The sequence below is a fragment of the Anastrepha ludens genome, chromosome 3, assembly GCF_028408465.1.
Source record: "Anastrepha ludens isolate Willacy chromosome 3, idAnaLude1.1, whole genome shotgun sequence".
NCBI classification, from domain to species: Eukaryota; Metazoa; Arthropoda; class Insecta; order Diptera; family Tephritidae; genus Anastrepha; species Anastrepha ludens.
In genome coordinates, this window is record NC_071499.1 from 66163968 (window position 1) to 66180247 (window position 16280).

The 16280-nt window shown below is 35.0% G+C and overlaps 2 protein-coding genes across 2 annotated transcripts in view; one reads left to right on the forward strand and one right to left on the reverse strand.

Moving 5' to 3' along the window:
* LOC128858111 (b(0,+)-type amino acid transporter 1) overlaps positions 1-926 on the reverse strand; it is a 103799-nt gene extending 102873 nt beyond the window's left edge. The window contains exon 1 of the mRNA XM_054094100.1: positions 840-926. Within this exon, the coding sequence (XP_053950075.1) occupies positions 840-879 (40 nt within the window). The 5' untranslated portion in view covers positions 880-926. The remainder of the gene's footprint in view (positions 1-839) is intronic.
* An 11681-nt stretch (positions 927-12607) lies between these two features.
* LOC128858113 (vacuolar protein sorting-associated protein 18 homolog) lies at positions 12608-16277 on the forward strand. The gene is made up of 6 exons (XM_054094103.1): positions 12608-13033; positions 13097-13410; positions 13485-13799; positions 13915-15304; positions 15407-15558; positions 15619-16277. The coding sequence occupies exons 1-6, from the start codon at positions 12745-12747 to the stop codon at positions 16081-16083; spliced, it is 2925 nt and encodes a 974-aa protein (XP_053950078.1). The 5' UTR covers positions 12608-12744; the 3' UTR covers positions 16084-16277.
* The last annotated feature ends 3 nt before the right edge of the window (positions 16278-16280 follow it).

The window sequence follows — 16280 nt, forward strand, 5'->3', positions numbered from 1 at the left end:
ATAGCATTCATTGAGTTATTGTAGACAATTTGTTTATTAAGAAAATGCGATTGTATTATGCAGAATGAAGAGGAGAAAAATGCAAAAAAAAAAAAAATATTGCAACTACAATATTTATCAAAAGCTATTTTGATTAAATTTTTTGTATACATATTTAAAAAAATACAAATTTAACTTTCTTAACGTAAAATTATTTTTTTCCCCATTTTTACTTATTGCATTTATTCGCCAACCAAGGTTTCTAAATCGAAAATTATTGTAATAGGTTATGCATATCTTCTCTTCCGCCAACTTCTCTTATTAACTTGGAAATTGTTTTCAACTTTTTATTGTTAATTGTTAGTACCCATCACCCACGCGCTGGGTCACAGTACTGCAAAAACATATGAATACCACCTGCTTGGTGTACGCCGAACACAAGATACGCCGCGCCCTTATTTTGCACAAACCGAAGACATGAAATCAGGCGAAGAATGCCTGACTGCTAGAAGATTTCACAGCTTTTAGAGAAGCCACATGGTGCACAGGCAAAAAACAAAACACATTCATCCAAACACACACACACACTCTTTAGACGCGCCGGGCACATCTGAAGCACTAACATTCACATATGATACATGCACGAGCTATTGAACTTATTTCTCATGTACATATTTTAATTTCTTTTCGGCCAGCATATTGCATTTGACACTTAATTTTCACTACAAATTACACAAATTTTCTCAAAAGTCCTTTTTCATATAGAAACTTATTTTTCAGAGTCCATTATTACTTAGGCAGCTCATTATTTTTTCATTTTTTTATATGATTTCTAATTTTTTCTATAACTTTTCGCTTACCATTGGCAAGAATATTAGCTGTGTTTGGATCATGATACATGACTTGCTACAGTGCCCCAATGTCTTCACTTTCATGTCACTTTAACCACTGCGAGAGAATGAAAGCCGGAAAGTCGCGCTGTCCGTATTTATAACAAACACAAATACATTGCTGAGTTGAGTTCAGTTAAGTTGAGTTGAGCTGCAAATCAAACCAAAGCAAATCCCAACAAGTTGAAATTAACGTTAAGGGGGCGCATTAATAGCGTCGGCGCAAACGAGCAATTCAACGAGGTGTGCACGAATAGCGCACTGCTACACACAAAGCTTTTAGTTAGTTGTTGCTATACCACAATAAAATTGTAAGTCTCTCAGGCATTACTCTCTGTATTGTAAGTGAAAAATATTTTGCGAAGGTGCTGGTACATCCGATGCATTTAATATTCCCTATATTTATGTAATTTCCTTGCAGCGAAAAGCCAAACTAGTCCAAAACAATTATGTTTCATGAATTAGTATTTATGTATAAGGGGATACGCGAACTAGTTCGGCAGTGACTTGAATAATACCAGTTTCGAAATGGCCAATTCGAATTGTATTCAAAGTAAATACCATTATAATAAATAAGAAGGCTACAGACTTTAAGGGGTTATTACAGTTAGAATTTTCAAAATATCGATTTTTTTTTAAATTTTTTTTTGTTTTGCTTAATGTACATACATTTAAGAATACACACAGACAATTTAATATCGTTCCCATGAATATTTTCGAAGTTGCACGCAAATTTGAAAAGGCGTTTCAGAGTGCAGCGCAGATGAGCAGCGCGTGAAAGCACCCGACATGGAAGAATGGCCCGCAAACCACATAAACTCGAGTTATTAGAAGCTGCCAAAGCGGCGGAGAGTGTATTATATGGTCCTGGAATAGACAACTCCACGTAAGTTAAGAAAAAAATGATCATATTTAAAGTATTTTTCAAACTTTAAACACGTTTTTCTCAAAATGGTGTTTTCAAATTCGGTGGCCAACATGACTCGAAAACGATTAGTCTCTCAGTTTAACACGAGCTTTTTAAATATATTTTTTTAGTAATTAATCGAAGATTCTTTCTCACCGATAAATATTTTTTTATACACAATTTAAGGCGGAAATTTTGGTCAAAGTCGATTATTTTTTTTGAGAAACGGCCATTTTGTCAAAAAAATTGATTTTGCTTATTCCTTCGATTAATTAATAGATTTAACAATACTTTAACAAAATCTGTTTGGTTTTTTAATTTCAGAGGATCCAGTTCAGAGATATAGTGGTCACCGCAAAACGTCTTTTTTGAGAGGCCCCTAAAGGATGCACTTAACAAACACAGCCAAACGTATATAGCTCAAATCATCAGCATCCAATGACTTATGCACACTTTAAGCTGTAGAATTTTTTGTTTGTTTTGGTAATAACCAACTCTACATATGAACATATATATGCATTTAAAATGAGATTAATTCTATATTACAAACACATATGTAAAATTTAGAAAAAATTAAAATACAATGAATAGATATGTATGACTGAAAACGTACTTTCCTTTACGAGTTTTCAGTTAAAAAAGATTCTAATTTTTAGTGATAAAAGTATTTTAGTGATGGCCAGTATAAATTCAAACTCTTAAAGCAATCTCTTATATCATTACCATTGCACCCTCATCTTTACTTTTCGTTTCACCCAAATACGCTAACTGGTGTATCCAAATGCATAAATGGATTAGTTCTTAAGTGGTATAATTCCAATCCATGGGCTATAGTATAGGAAGAAAAGGGATGTAAGAACTAAAAAATGTCAGTATTTTTGCATGGCATTTAAGACTTTATTTCGGGGACCTAAAGAATTGTTAAAAGCTTGAAATTGCAATTTGAATAGGTCGAGCCAAGGAGCACCAAGAGATTTGTTGGCTCATAAAACACTCAGACTAAAAAGCCCATTATATTCAAAACTCTGGAAAGTATCATAGAAAGGTAGGTAGTCTAGGAGGAATGGAGAGAAGTGACAGAGAGAAGAGACAGAGTAGAATAGAGACAGAGACAGAGATAGCTAATCCTGTGAGAATTTTCCAGATTTTTAACAAATCTAAAAATATCCTCCAGCTTGAGAGAACAAATATTACCAATTCTTATGGCATCGGCACGCAAATTTGTAACCTTCCTCTAGCCAAGACAAGACACTCACAGAGAAAATGCTCAGTGATATTCAAGCGGGCAAATGAGTTCTCAATGATTACAATTGTGGTCATATCATCATCAACCGAACGTCTTTTCTAAGAAGTTTTAGAAGAAAGTGGTTAAAACGTGACTTTTCGCCAAAAATAAAAGGCTTGGCTGAATAAAATGAAAGCCTTCAGCTCGAATTAAGATCACAGCTGGTTTGTGTCTCGCTTGTTGAGTCAGACTGACCCAATACCAACAAATTATTTATATATTTTTGAAATCTGGAAATTCTCTAAAATTGTACTGCCGGCTTTTTAGTTATTAAACCAAGCCTTTTATTTTTGCCAGAAAATGTATTGCGCTTTTTCAAAAAGATAGCAAAATGAAAATTCTTGTGGAGGAGGACAACACAAATGTTTGTCTTGAAAGATGTGATGACAGTTATTTTGGGTTCCTGCTTTATTTTAGTTTGTGAAAATGATACAATTTGGGTTAAATATGCACTGTTTTATTCGATAGCTTATTGCAATTTTGAAGGTAATTCCATTTTAACTCCCTCACAGGAAGCCTTATATCTATTGGAAAAAACTAGGACTGCCTCTAACGTCTCTAAATTCGAATATTTCACCAGCAAAATCTTTCGCCATAGACTGTAACAGACGGTAATCACTCAGGGTCCTGTCCGGATTATAAGGTGGGCATATAAGTTTAAAAACCTCCCAGAGCTTCTGGCGAGTCTCTATGGATATGTGTAGCCTGCCTTTGTCCATTGTCCAGTTTCTCTCCTATTAGCCAAAGCTAACTTCCATCATATGGTCAAATAGTTGACACTACAGGTCCAAATTAAGAATTTTGCTCAACCCAATACGACCACGATCGTTGTCGTAAGTGACTTACTTTTCAACACCAACCACACCATCCTTTTCAGAAAAATGTTGATTTTTTCGCAGCTGGTGATTTGGTACATGAGTTTTTTTTTTTGCGTTAACTCTTCTGGCACCCATACACCGACCTTCTTTTTGTATTGAGCCTTATACAAATAGCATAAAATATTATATTAAATTAAAATATTTCTTTGTTCAATATTTAGCTGTTGGTCAATCGGAAAAATGCTTACATGAAGATCGATGTCTTCCATCTCTATTATTTTATCGACATTTGGACATATACTCGTAGAGAGTCGGATATCTTTGGCATTACAACCACTGAAACCCATCGATGAAACCAAAATATATACATACAAATCGAGATAGCTGCTGAGCAAACTGGTAGTAAGCTAGTCCTTGCATAACAAGGTTGTTGTTGTTAAATTCTAATATATGTAAGATATAAATATAAAATAAAATATCAATTAATAGGGAATTATTGCAATTATTGCAATTTTATGAGTATTGCAAATTGAGCCACTGTTATCGCTGAAGGGACTCAGTTTTGTATAAATTCAAAACTGTTCTGTTTATGAAAAACCCCCGAAAAAGAAATATCAAACATTGCAAGCACATGACTAAACGACTATTTCAAGTCAATGATGTGACTCAAGTAAACTTACATTATAGCAGATCAACTTATGTCATCGTTATGTTAGGCTTTAACGTTGATTATCATTGGAATAAAATAAATAATAATTCTTCCAAATCCGTCGATAATAAACGTAATAACTTTTTTTCTAATCAATGTATTTAACTTTTTGTTTTTTTATTGTATAGATAATTCAATTTTATTTTATGAAACTAATTAGTTTTGAAAATAATAGAACGTAAATGACCTCCATGCTCATTCACGCATATGCGACACCTGATGAGAAAATTGTTCATTGCGCACTGAAGGGTTGAAGTCGGGATCGCCTCAATTATTGTTGTGATGGACTGCTTCAATTCAGTCAAATTACTTGGTTTTGCTTTATACACCTCTCGTTTGAGATAACCCCATAAAAAAAATCTGGTGCAGTGAGGTCAGGTGTCCTTGGGGGCCAGCGGAAAGTGGAATTTCTGGATATCAATTTATTTCTAAATTTTCGTTGGAGCTCCTCCATAACCGGTCTGGCTATATGTGCAGTTGCTCCATCTTGCTGGAACCAAATGCTGTTAAAAGGGATACGTCTTCGCCGCAGTTCTGGATAAAAAAACTTCTTCAACATGTTTAAATAACGGTCCCCATTTACAGTCGCTGTTACACCGTTTTCTTCGAAGAAGTATGGCCCGACAATGCACCTTGATGAAACTGCGCACCACACTGTGACTCGTTCTGGGTGCAGTTCCATCTCATGGAGTATTTGCGGATTTGATTGACTCCATATACGGCAATTTTGCTTGTTTACATTGCCGTTTAGATCAAAATGGGCTAAACAAGCTATTTATGAAGTTGTTGTCTTCTTCGGCCATTTCAATAATTTTTTGGCAAAATTCCAGGCGAATAGGCAAATCCAGAGGGTTTAATTTGCTTGTGATTTGAACTTTGTACGGAAACAAGTTTAAGTCATCATGAACTATCCGCTGCAATGACCGTCTGCTAACTCCAATTTGCGCCGACAAGTTACGAGTCGAAACTCTTGGATTTGCCTGAATTGACGACGCTACAGCCGCGATTGTGGCTTCGACCCGAACATGGGGATCTCGATGGTACGGTCTGCGTGCGATGCTTCCAGATTCAGCAAACATGTTCACCAGCCTCATATTGGTCCATCTGCTAGGGGGAGTGCCGCCAAACTCCCGCCTAAATTCCCTTTGGACGGAAATGATGGACTGCAAAGCATGGTACCGCTGCACTATCCAAATCCTCTTTTCGGTATCCCAAGCCTCCATTTTTTGTAAATCTAAATACTAATCTGCAAAATAAAAAAAAAAAAAGCCGATTACTCACACAGAAAAAAGTTATTACGTTTTGTTTTTGTAGCACGATTCGTGCGCCACCCTGTATTAACATAATTTAATTTAACAGCATGCGTTTTTAAAATAAGTTTGTACTCTAGATCATATGAAGATTGTCGAGTAGCATTTCTTGAGGTAGAAGTGGAGAAGCTTAAAAACAAACTCGCTGCATACGAAGAGCTCAAAACTTGTGTGCAGCTCATTTTTACTGAAGGACAGGTGCGTAAACTTAGAGATGGCGCCAAAAACGTTCACTGGACTTGGAACGATATTTCTTCAGCTATTGCTCTACACGCAGCCAGACCAAGGGCATATGTAAATATACTTGTGCAAGGATCGATATCCATTATCTGGCGAATCGAGTGTTCGAAGATGGCTACTGAAGGTAAAGGTAGACGATGGAGTTTTAAACTTCTCGTTAAACATAATGCGGAGAGCAAAAGAAGCATCTGTTGAGGATATGCTGTGCATAATTTGTTACGACGCAATAAAAATTGAAGCTAAGTCCTCTTGGAAGCAGCCAGATTTCTGTGCGTACGACTGCAAAATTACAAAGTGCATCTTGGACAACCTAATACAAAAAATTCACGATTTGGGTTCATTACCGTAGGAAGGGGGTCAGATATTGGTGCAAGTAACCAATCGTTATGGAAAGAGTTGAATGTGTCAAGTGGCATGCTAAAGTTCATCAATATTTATTAACGTGGTTTTCAAATATAGCAACATTTGCCACATTTGTTTAAGCTGATTTAAAATCACTTTTTTACACTGGATATAGTTATAAAGATAAATTTCTAACGTCAAAAACAACAGCACAGTTGCGCACGTTATCATCAGCTGGTCGTCAGGAGGTGAAGTTACCTTCACTTACGTGGATGAGGTGTTCAAAGCCCAGCACCAATTTTCTAAGTGCTGCAAAACAATTAGAGCTTGTACTCCAAAATTTTAACGGTACAAATGCTCGGCACTGCGACAGCTATTTGGAAAAACTGATTGCGAGTTCGGAGGACGTAAATGTCAGCGTCTGGCTTAAGAAACTTTTTTTAAACCTTTAAACAAATCATTGCGAAATAAGAGATATTTTAAAAAATTTCTTTTAGCAGCATACAAAAAATTGTGACTTGGGGATCAAAATTCCAAACTTACGTAGATAAATCGTAATGAAGTATGGTGTAACTATGTTAAAGGGTTATATACAGTTAGAAGGCCGATAAAAAGCGAATTTTAGAGCATTTTTTTCTGAGAAAACTTTTAAATTCATTGATCTAAAAAGTTGTACACATATTATGTAATTTTTGACTGTATTTTAAGACTGAGTATTAGTAAAAATACTAATGATTACCATTCGGAATTCACAGAGAGAACGTTGGTTCGAATCTCGGTGAAACACCAAAATTAAGAAAAACATTTTTCTAATAGCGGTCGCCCCTCGGCAGGCAATGGCAAACCTCCGAGTGTATTTCTGCCATGAAAAAGCACCTCATAAAAATATCTGCCGTTCGGAGTCGGCTTGAAACTGTAGGTCCCTCCATTTGTGGAACAACTTCAAGACGCATACCACAAATAGGAGGAGGAGCTCGGCCAAACACCCAAAAAGGGTGTACGCGCCAATTATATATATATATTAGTAAAAATATTTACTTGAAAAGGAGCTACAGCTGATCTCCGAGAGCTCCTCTCATTTTGCGGCGACCACTATATCTCTAAACTGGATCCTCTGAAATTAAAACAAACCAAACAGATTTCGTTAAAGTAATGCTAAATCTAGTAATTAATAGAAGGAATAAGCAAAATAAATTTTTTTGACGTAATGGCGGTTTCTCAAAAAAAAATCGATTTTTGACCAAAATTTCAGCCTTGAATTGTTTATAAAAAATATATTGTATATATAAGGGGTTTTCGAGTAATGTTGGTCACCGCCTTTGAAAACACCATTTATAGAAAAACGTGTTTAAAGTTTGAAAAGCACTTTACTTTACTCTGAAACGCCTTTTCAAATTTGCGTTAAACTTCGAAAATATTCACCTGAACGATATTAAATTTTCTGTGTGTATTCTTAAATATATGTACATTAAGAAAGAAAAAAATAAAATCGATTTTTTGAAAATTTTCCGCTTATAATTTTTAAGAGCCGTATTTAGAAAAAAAAATAGTGAAACCTGAAAAATCAAAATTTTTAAATGTTTTATTTTAAAACCACATCTAAATGAGTCTTTTGAAAGACCCTTTAAATATCAATAAAGATTTTTGTTCGAAATTATTCCATCAAATAAGTTCGTATAAAACCCCTAATTATTTAACGCTTAGTCGACTTGCATACTTACTGTAATTCTGTTATAATTATTGTTGTTTTCAATTTTCTATTTTTCTTTTTGATATTGTAACGCTTCACGTCCTTTTCGTATTCCAATAAATAAGCATTTCTTTAATAAAGCTTAGTTTAGTGAAATTCACAGTAATTCTGTCTGCTCGCTCGTCGATCATCAGCACTTCAATGTACTCCGACATTTTTTCAGCTGCATGTGAATCACTCGCAGCAGCTCACTTATAAGCTTGTTTACATATAAATATGTGTATGTATCGTAGATATGTGCAAAGTTTTATATATTTCCCGTATTACAATCTCATTATTCAAATTTTTCTAATTTATATTTAAATTTCTTTTTTTTTTCTCATCAAATGTTTACTTTGCAATTAGCGACCGCTGCGTATACGTAACGCAATTTGTTTTAAATGGCATAGTCCAAATTGAATCAGAGAGCTTTTATGTATGTATGTATGTATATTTAAATAAGTAAAGCTGTTAGTTTGATTTAATTAGTGGATGCATTGTGAAAAAAATGAATATTTTTTTGTTATTTACTTGCAAATTTGTGTCACGAGTATTTGACAGCGTCACTTTCCTCATCTCTCCAAACATTTGCAATAAAAGCGACCGTATACGTTAAGACAGTCACGGACACCAGGCTTTGAGAATTTTTGATAGATTTATAATTGTTTAATGTGCTTTTTGGGGTTTTTGCGGTTGTTGCAGTTTAACCTATTGGCTGGTAAGATAATCCATTATACATCGTATAATCCATTACAAAGCCATTGGCTTGCTTTGCACTTCATTATACAATATTTTTATCATAAATGATGTAATGAACTAAGTAAGCAAATGAGTTCAGTTTATGCATTTACCTAAAAACATTCATTCACACTTTTGTCCAGTATGCAATATTTGCGGCATGAATACACTTCGGAGAAACAGCCACAAGAAACGATCGGAATTATTTAAAACAATTTGTAGATTCTGCATGACGACAACGATAGTTTGCATCGAGCAAAATTTGTTAATGATATTTAGTAAAGTAGCTCTAAATACCGGAGACCAGCCACCGATCATTGCCAAATATGGTCCTGTGATACAATCGTTTTTCAAACTGAAATTACCGGTCTAGGACATCTCTTGTGTGTCTATTGAAGTCAAATGCCAAACTTTCCGGAGAGTATTGAAAGCAATACCCAAAGTCGCATAGAGAAATCGTCTCAAAATATAAAATAAAACATTGGCAAATATGTACTGACTTTAGAGGAGAGCACTTTGAAGGAGAAATTTTTGTGTGAACGTAACTGCTGTTAAGAGCTCTGACATTTATAAGATGTCTAGCATTTCCACCGCAATAAAGTTAACTGTGAAACAGCTGGTTTTTTTCTTAGATTTAAGCTTAGCTGATATGTGAGTACCAGAGTTGTTTGAATTTGTATATAGTAAACCGTGTCGCTTGCGTGTTTCATGTTTTTGATTTTTTTTTTTTCAACTTTTATTTCCATAAATTACGAAAATTCTATCACTGTGGGTATAACTTCAGATATCTGGTAGACTTAAAATACCATTCACAATATTTCATCTTTCATTACAAAGACGAAGTGGGTCCAATTTCTTGGTAATAAGAGGTGCAAAATTAAGTCCAAGCAACTCATATAACAATGGGCATCCGGTCTGAGAGTGCCCCTCAACACGCTTACGTAGAGTGGCAGCTCCCGTAACCTAACCTAAGTTACAGCTATGACTGTGCCTGAAAGTACAGGGTGCATCAAATTAAACATTTTTTTAGCAATATTATGTTTCGGAAGATGTCACAAAATTTATAATAAAATATTGAATTTACTAAAACGAGTTCGATTTCGCTCGAGAACCATATACAAATACATTTGGCGAACATTACTTATCATTCACAAACATCTAAAATATTATTTAATTATTTAATCGGAATTTAAAAAATAAACTTAATCCTTAAACACGCTAATGCTTGCTTAAAAATGTTTCATTTATAATTTATTCTCTTAAACGAGTTCAGTTAACTCTGATATGAACATAGGGGTCATATTATACCCGAGCACACTAAAGGCACAAAGGTATGAATGCCTTAAGGACAAAGTTTATTTCTTTTTCCTAACAAAACCATAGCCAAGAAGCCCAACATAAATCCATTAATATCGATATATAGTAATCAAAATTCAACAATAGGAGCAGGATACTTTATCAAAAACATCGAGCCCTTTAGAAATGGGGTGATGTCGCCGAAAACAATTTTGCCCGTGTGTCCGCGAATGAGACATGAAAAGAGAATTTCCAGTGTCTTCATTCCAGATGTCTCCGTGTGTAAATGGGGTGATTTATATTTTATTAAAATTTAAACTTATTTATAAATATTTTATATATAAATAATTACTATTAAGAATTTACTAAATAAATAGATTAAACTAAATTTTTTAATTAGTTTTAGTTATTATTAAGTTAATTAATTAATAATTTATATTTATTGTGTTGATTTTATATAGGCATGGGGTGATTTACACACGGAGACATCTGGAATGAAGACACTGGAAATTCTCTTTTCATGTCTCATTCGCGGACACACGGGCAAAATTGTTTTCGGCGACATTTTGACATTTAATACTTTAGCATCGTCTGGTTCGGATGTATTCTAGCACGCGCTTACATGTAAAGCAGAGAGCGTTCGACAACAGTTTCTTAAATATATGAATGAAAAATGCAAACTGGTTAAATAATAAATAATTTGTTGTTTTTTTTATTGAAATATATTTATAAATTCTTATACTTGAATAAAAAAAATTAAATTAAAAATACTTCATATGTAAATAATTAACTTAAAATTAAACTGAGTATCTAGAAATGCAGGGAAAAATTAGAAATCAACATAAACATGTCCCATAACTATTTTAAATTATACTACTTTACTAGCAAAAATAATTGTGCATTTCCCAAGCAGCGTTCGTATGTTTGTCATCGTTGTTATCTTCCGTTTGCTTGAAAACCAACACATAACTTAGAACTTTCTTCCACGAAAGAAGAAAACGAATGAAGCAACTGTCAAAAATTGCTTTAAGATTGGAAATACGAATAAGAAGAGCAAAGCGTGTCGCCAGTACAGGAGACAAATTCCCTTCTCTCTTCCGCGGCCGTCCTTCACCCCCGAACAAAATGTTTTCCTTCCAGAGGAGGCATCGTGTAAATGGGCACAATGGGGTGAAATTGTGGAAATTTACTTTGAAAAAAAAAAAATTCGTTCGCAAAGTTCATAGAACACTGACGACATCGTTTGGAATTTGGAGTTCAGACACATATAGGCCGTTTTCCGTAACGCCTGACGGTGTGAGAAGAATGGAGAAAGCTTAACTTTAGAACGAATTTAATTAGTTTATAAGAGGTGCTATTTGAGCTTAAGCAGTCAATACAAAAGAATTTTGATTGTAACCCGGCTTTGTTCAGAAAAAAAAATCACTTGATACTGCTTCAAAGTTTAATGAGACAGCAGCTATTGTTCCTTAAATTATTTGAACAAAATGCGACTTAAAAGTCAATTGCAACTGATTTCTTCCGCAGCCCATGGAGCTCCTGTCCTTGCTCTTCACATAAGTAGAGAACATCGACTTCACCCTCTCACTCGACTCAGTTCCTTTTAAATTTAAATTTATATTAAGCATTATTTTCGAAAGAAATTGATTCTGAAAAGATAATTTCATTGAAAATTCATTATTTTCCCCCGATTTGATTTTAATGCCATTTCTTTTTCATGTTATTTCGTTTCCTCACTGAACAGACACTTTACTCTTCTCACTAAACAAGCTGCACAGAGTTGCTTAAAGAATCTGGTACAAATTTATTGCCAATTAATTCTTAACTGGTTGAGTTTTTATTTGCCAAATAAAACGAGGTAAGTAAATTTAAAATTTAGCCGATTTCAGCTGTTCTTATGCAATTCCGATTTGAAAAGAATACCGCATGTTTTAGTTTTAAGATAACGAAATATAATTTATCTGTGCGTGGAAAAATTTATTAAATCTCAGTTAATGTAATTGAAAAAGGTAAAATCAAAGATATGAGCAAATATGTATGTGTGTATGTATTTATGTAAATTGTTCATTGTAATGAGTGATTTTCCGAAAAAGGGCAAAACAGGTAGTTACTACTCTTTTGATATATTATTTTTCTCGAAGTCATGGCATCACTGTTAGTCGCTGAAGTTTCTCGGCAAGGCGAATTCATTCACACGAGAGCAGCTGATTTGCGACTTGGTATTTTGAATGGCAAAGTGGTTTACATCTTTGTGGTTGCTTTCTTTGTTTGTTTACATTCTAGTCGAAGTTTTTACACTCAGCACACAAATTACAAAAACAAAATATTATATATATACATATATATATATATATATATAAATTTTGCTCTTGCTGTACTGCCACCACCTTGTATATATTCGCTTTGCTTCTCAGTATACAAAAGTTCTCTGTTGTCGTTCTACGGAAATTAATTGTTCGATTGCTACTAGTATAGTTTAAGTAATTCATAGTGTAGGAAAAATGTCGTCTTTTGATGAGGATAATAGTTGGATGCAATATAAACCAAATGCAAAGTTTCTTCCAGTTGTGGAAGGCAAAACGGCGGAATGCCCTGCTGCAGGTACAACGGACTTTGAAAATTTGGAGACGCCCATTTTCAGCAAACGCCAAATAACGCTACGCATACCATCCATCTACAAAGGGAATTTAATGCATGTGGCTGTGAACAAGAATTGGTTGGTTTGTGTGCTCGACACACAGCAAACGATATTGTTAAGGTTCTTTTTGCCTCGCGCTTTGCCTCCAGGAGGTATGAGTTGGAACATTTTTGAACACTAATTAGTTGCTTAAATATTATATCATTATTTCATAGAAATTGCATTGGAAAAGTACTTAGCTGGCTATGCTATTTCAAAAGTATTCCTTGATTACACTGGACATCACACACTTATACCATTGGTACCTCAAACACCCGGCTTATCTGCCGACTTTCTGTACATACATGCGAACGGACCTAAAGTGCGACGTGTGGAGAAATTCATAGGTCATGAAATTACATCTGTCGCATTCAATCGTTATATGGGAACAGAATCCTCTACGGGACCAATTTTACTTGGTACAAGTGAGGGTCTTATTTTTGAAACGGAACTAGTGCAAGATGGCTCGTCACCGTTATACCGAAAACAAGTACGAACAATGTTTAAATTAGCACAAATCAAAAAAAAAAAAGTTATTGACCTCAGTTTTATCTTTATTTCTAGTTGTACGATTTAGGTTTGGGACGTACAAAGTATCCCATAACGAGTTTAGAGTTACTACGCTTACCTAATACTAATAAATACATGGTTATTGCCACAACGCCGGATTCCATATACACATTCCAAGAGAATGCGAAATCAGATGATAGGTATCTGCAATTTATTTTTGCCAATTATGTAAATGGCCAGCAAATTCATGGGCCAAAAATTGTTGATACTGAATTCGGAAATTCGCTGCTGCAGCTATATGGCGAGCCCAACGAAAAACTGCCCAAACAGTGGGCATGGTTGTGTGGTAGTGGTATACGGTTTGGGGAGGTATGCTTTTATTAATGTCACTAGTGCATAGAATATTAATAAAATGTGTTTTTGCTTTTCGATTATTCAATGCAGCCAATTTTAACCAATTAATGTTCTAAATTCTTTAACGCAGATATCCACCGAAGAACGTTCTAACAACGTTTTACTTGGTGACAATCTCATCAGTTTTGATTATAAGCAATACAAATATCTGTCCTACGAACAGCGTCGCCAAAATGCACCACGCGCCCTCGCTTTAACCGAATACCACGCACTATTACTCTATTCGGACCACATTACTGGCATTTGTCTACTAAATGAAAAAGTGGTTTATGAGGAATATTTCCATGAACAAATGGGAAAACTACTGAATCTTATGCGCGATCCATTCACTGGCATTATTTATGTTTACACTGAAAAATATTTCTTTAACTTCAAAATCATAGATGAGCAACGTGACATTTGGCGCATCTATTTGGACAAAGGACAGTATGACTTGGCTGAAATCTACGCCGCTGAGCAACCCGAGCACTTAGACATGGTGCTTACTAAAAAGGCAGATGCTGCTTTTGAAAAAGGCGATTATAATATAGCAGCAGATTTCTACGCGGAATCATCGAAGCCTTTTGAACAGATTAGCTTAAAATTCATGAAACTGGAAAATAAAAAACCAATTATACGCTACGTTAAAAAACGGTTAGCGAAGTTGGATAATGATCCAGAGAAGATATCGGTATTAGTCGTATGGCTTATAGATCTCTATTTGACTCAAATCAATTACCCACGACGTAGTGCGCAGGAACGCGCAGAATGGCAAAGTGAATTCGACGAGTTTATGCAGGGTGCACGCGTGGCAGATAGTGCTCGCCAAAATAAAGAAGTCATACGCAATCTATTAAAGGAACACGCCGATGTACATAATATTGCACAGTTTGCTATAGCCAATGGTGATTATGAAGAAGTGATTGAGCAGCAAATTGGTGTGGAGAAATTTCAGGATGCGCTGCACACATTGACTCAGCAAGATAATCTGCAATTGTACTATAAGTATTGTCCCATACTTATGGAATACGTACCCCATGAAACGATAGCCACTTTAATGTCACAGGGGCGAAAACTGGACATTAAAGAACTCATACCGACGCTGGTAGTGCAGGAGACCGAAAAGCATATAGATGAAATCATTAAATATCTAGAATATGCGATATACAAGTTGGGTGAAACTAATCAAGCGGTACATAATTACATAATACATTTGTATGCAAAGTATAAGCCATCTAAGGTGATAACATACCTAGAGAATGAGGGACAAGACTTAAGTTTGATTCACTACGAAATAAATTATGCGATGTTCCAATGTCAGCAATTTAATGTTAAGGTGGCATCCGTTTTTCTAATGTGTTTAAATATGATGTGGGCTGCAGCGGTTGAATTGGCGCTGACTTTCGATTTGAAGCTGGCAAAAGAAACAGCTTCAAAGCCGCCGAAGGAGGAGGACCGCGAAAGGATGTGGCTGGCTATTGGTAAGTAAAAATCTAAATATAAATTGATTTAATTTGTTAAGAATAGAATGAAAATACACACAGGTCACGAAAAATTCATCCAAAATCATTTTATCCTTTTAGCACAACATGAAATACAGGGCACCAATGATGTGAAAAAAGCACTAGATCTTCTAAAAGAATGTGATTTACTACGTATTGAAGATTTACTTCCATTCTTCTCCGATTTTGAAAAGATTGACGATTTTAAAGAAACTATCTGCGCAGCATTAAAAGTATTAAAATCCTTACGTAACTAAAATAGCAACTTAATTGTAATTTACTTCTTTACCTAGGACTACAATCAAAAAATTCTCGAACTGAAGCATGAAATGGATGAGTGCGACAAGCAGGCCATGCGTGCGCTCAAAGACTTGCAGAATGTGCGCGAGCGCAACATGCGCATTAGCGCGCAAGAGTGTTGCAGTCTTTGCGATTCATTTCTTTTGGTGAAACCATTCATCGTGTTCTTTTGTGGCCATAAATTTCACAGTGATTGCATAGAAAAACAGATTTTACCGTCGCTAAGCAGCGATCAAAGTCGCCGACTCGCCATGCTCAAACAACAACTAGAAGCTTTGGTGACACAAAGTATGGCAATGGATGACAACTCGGACATTCTGCTAGAGCAACGAGCCGAATTAAAAACAGAAATCGAAGAAATTATTGCAGCTGATTGTTATTTTTGTGGTGTAATGATTGAAATGATCGATCAGCCATTCGTCGCCGATTGGGATCAGGTCAACGTGGATTGGGAGTAAAACTATTTGTGAAGCAAATCGAGAGAGATGAATTATTAAATGTTTTAAGGTTAAACTCATACGTGAGTAGAGGTAAGCATGCAATAAACATAGCCATTATATATTTTTACACATAATTATACTTATTCAATTATTTAAAATTTTTTATTAATGCTAAACTTTACGCAGTTAATAAATGAAAGAAAATGTATGAAACT

What these genes read in the sequence shown, in the direction of transcription:
- LOC128858113 (XM_054094103.1), top strand. Translation starts at nt 12,745, where the DNA reads ATGTCGTCTTTTGATGAGGATAATAGTTGGATGCAATATAAACCAAAT. An exon ending in TCGCGCTTTGCCTCCAGGAG is followed by an intron (nt 13,034 to 13,096) that starts GTATGAGTTGGA and finishes ATTATTTCATAG; the next exon opens with AAATTGCATTGGAAAAGTAC. An exon ending in CTATCTGCGCAGCATTAAAA is followed by an intron (nt 15,559 to 15,618) that starts GTATTAAAATCC and finishes TTCTTTACCTAG; the next exon opens with GACTACAATCAAAAAATTCT.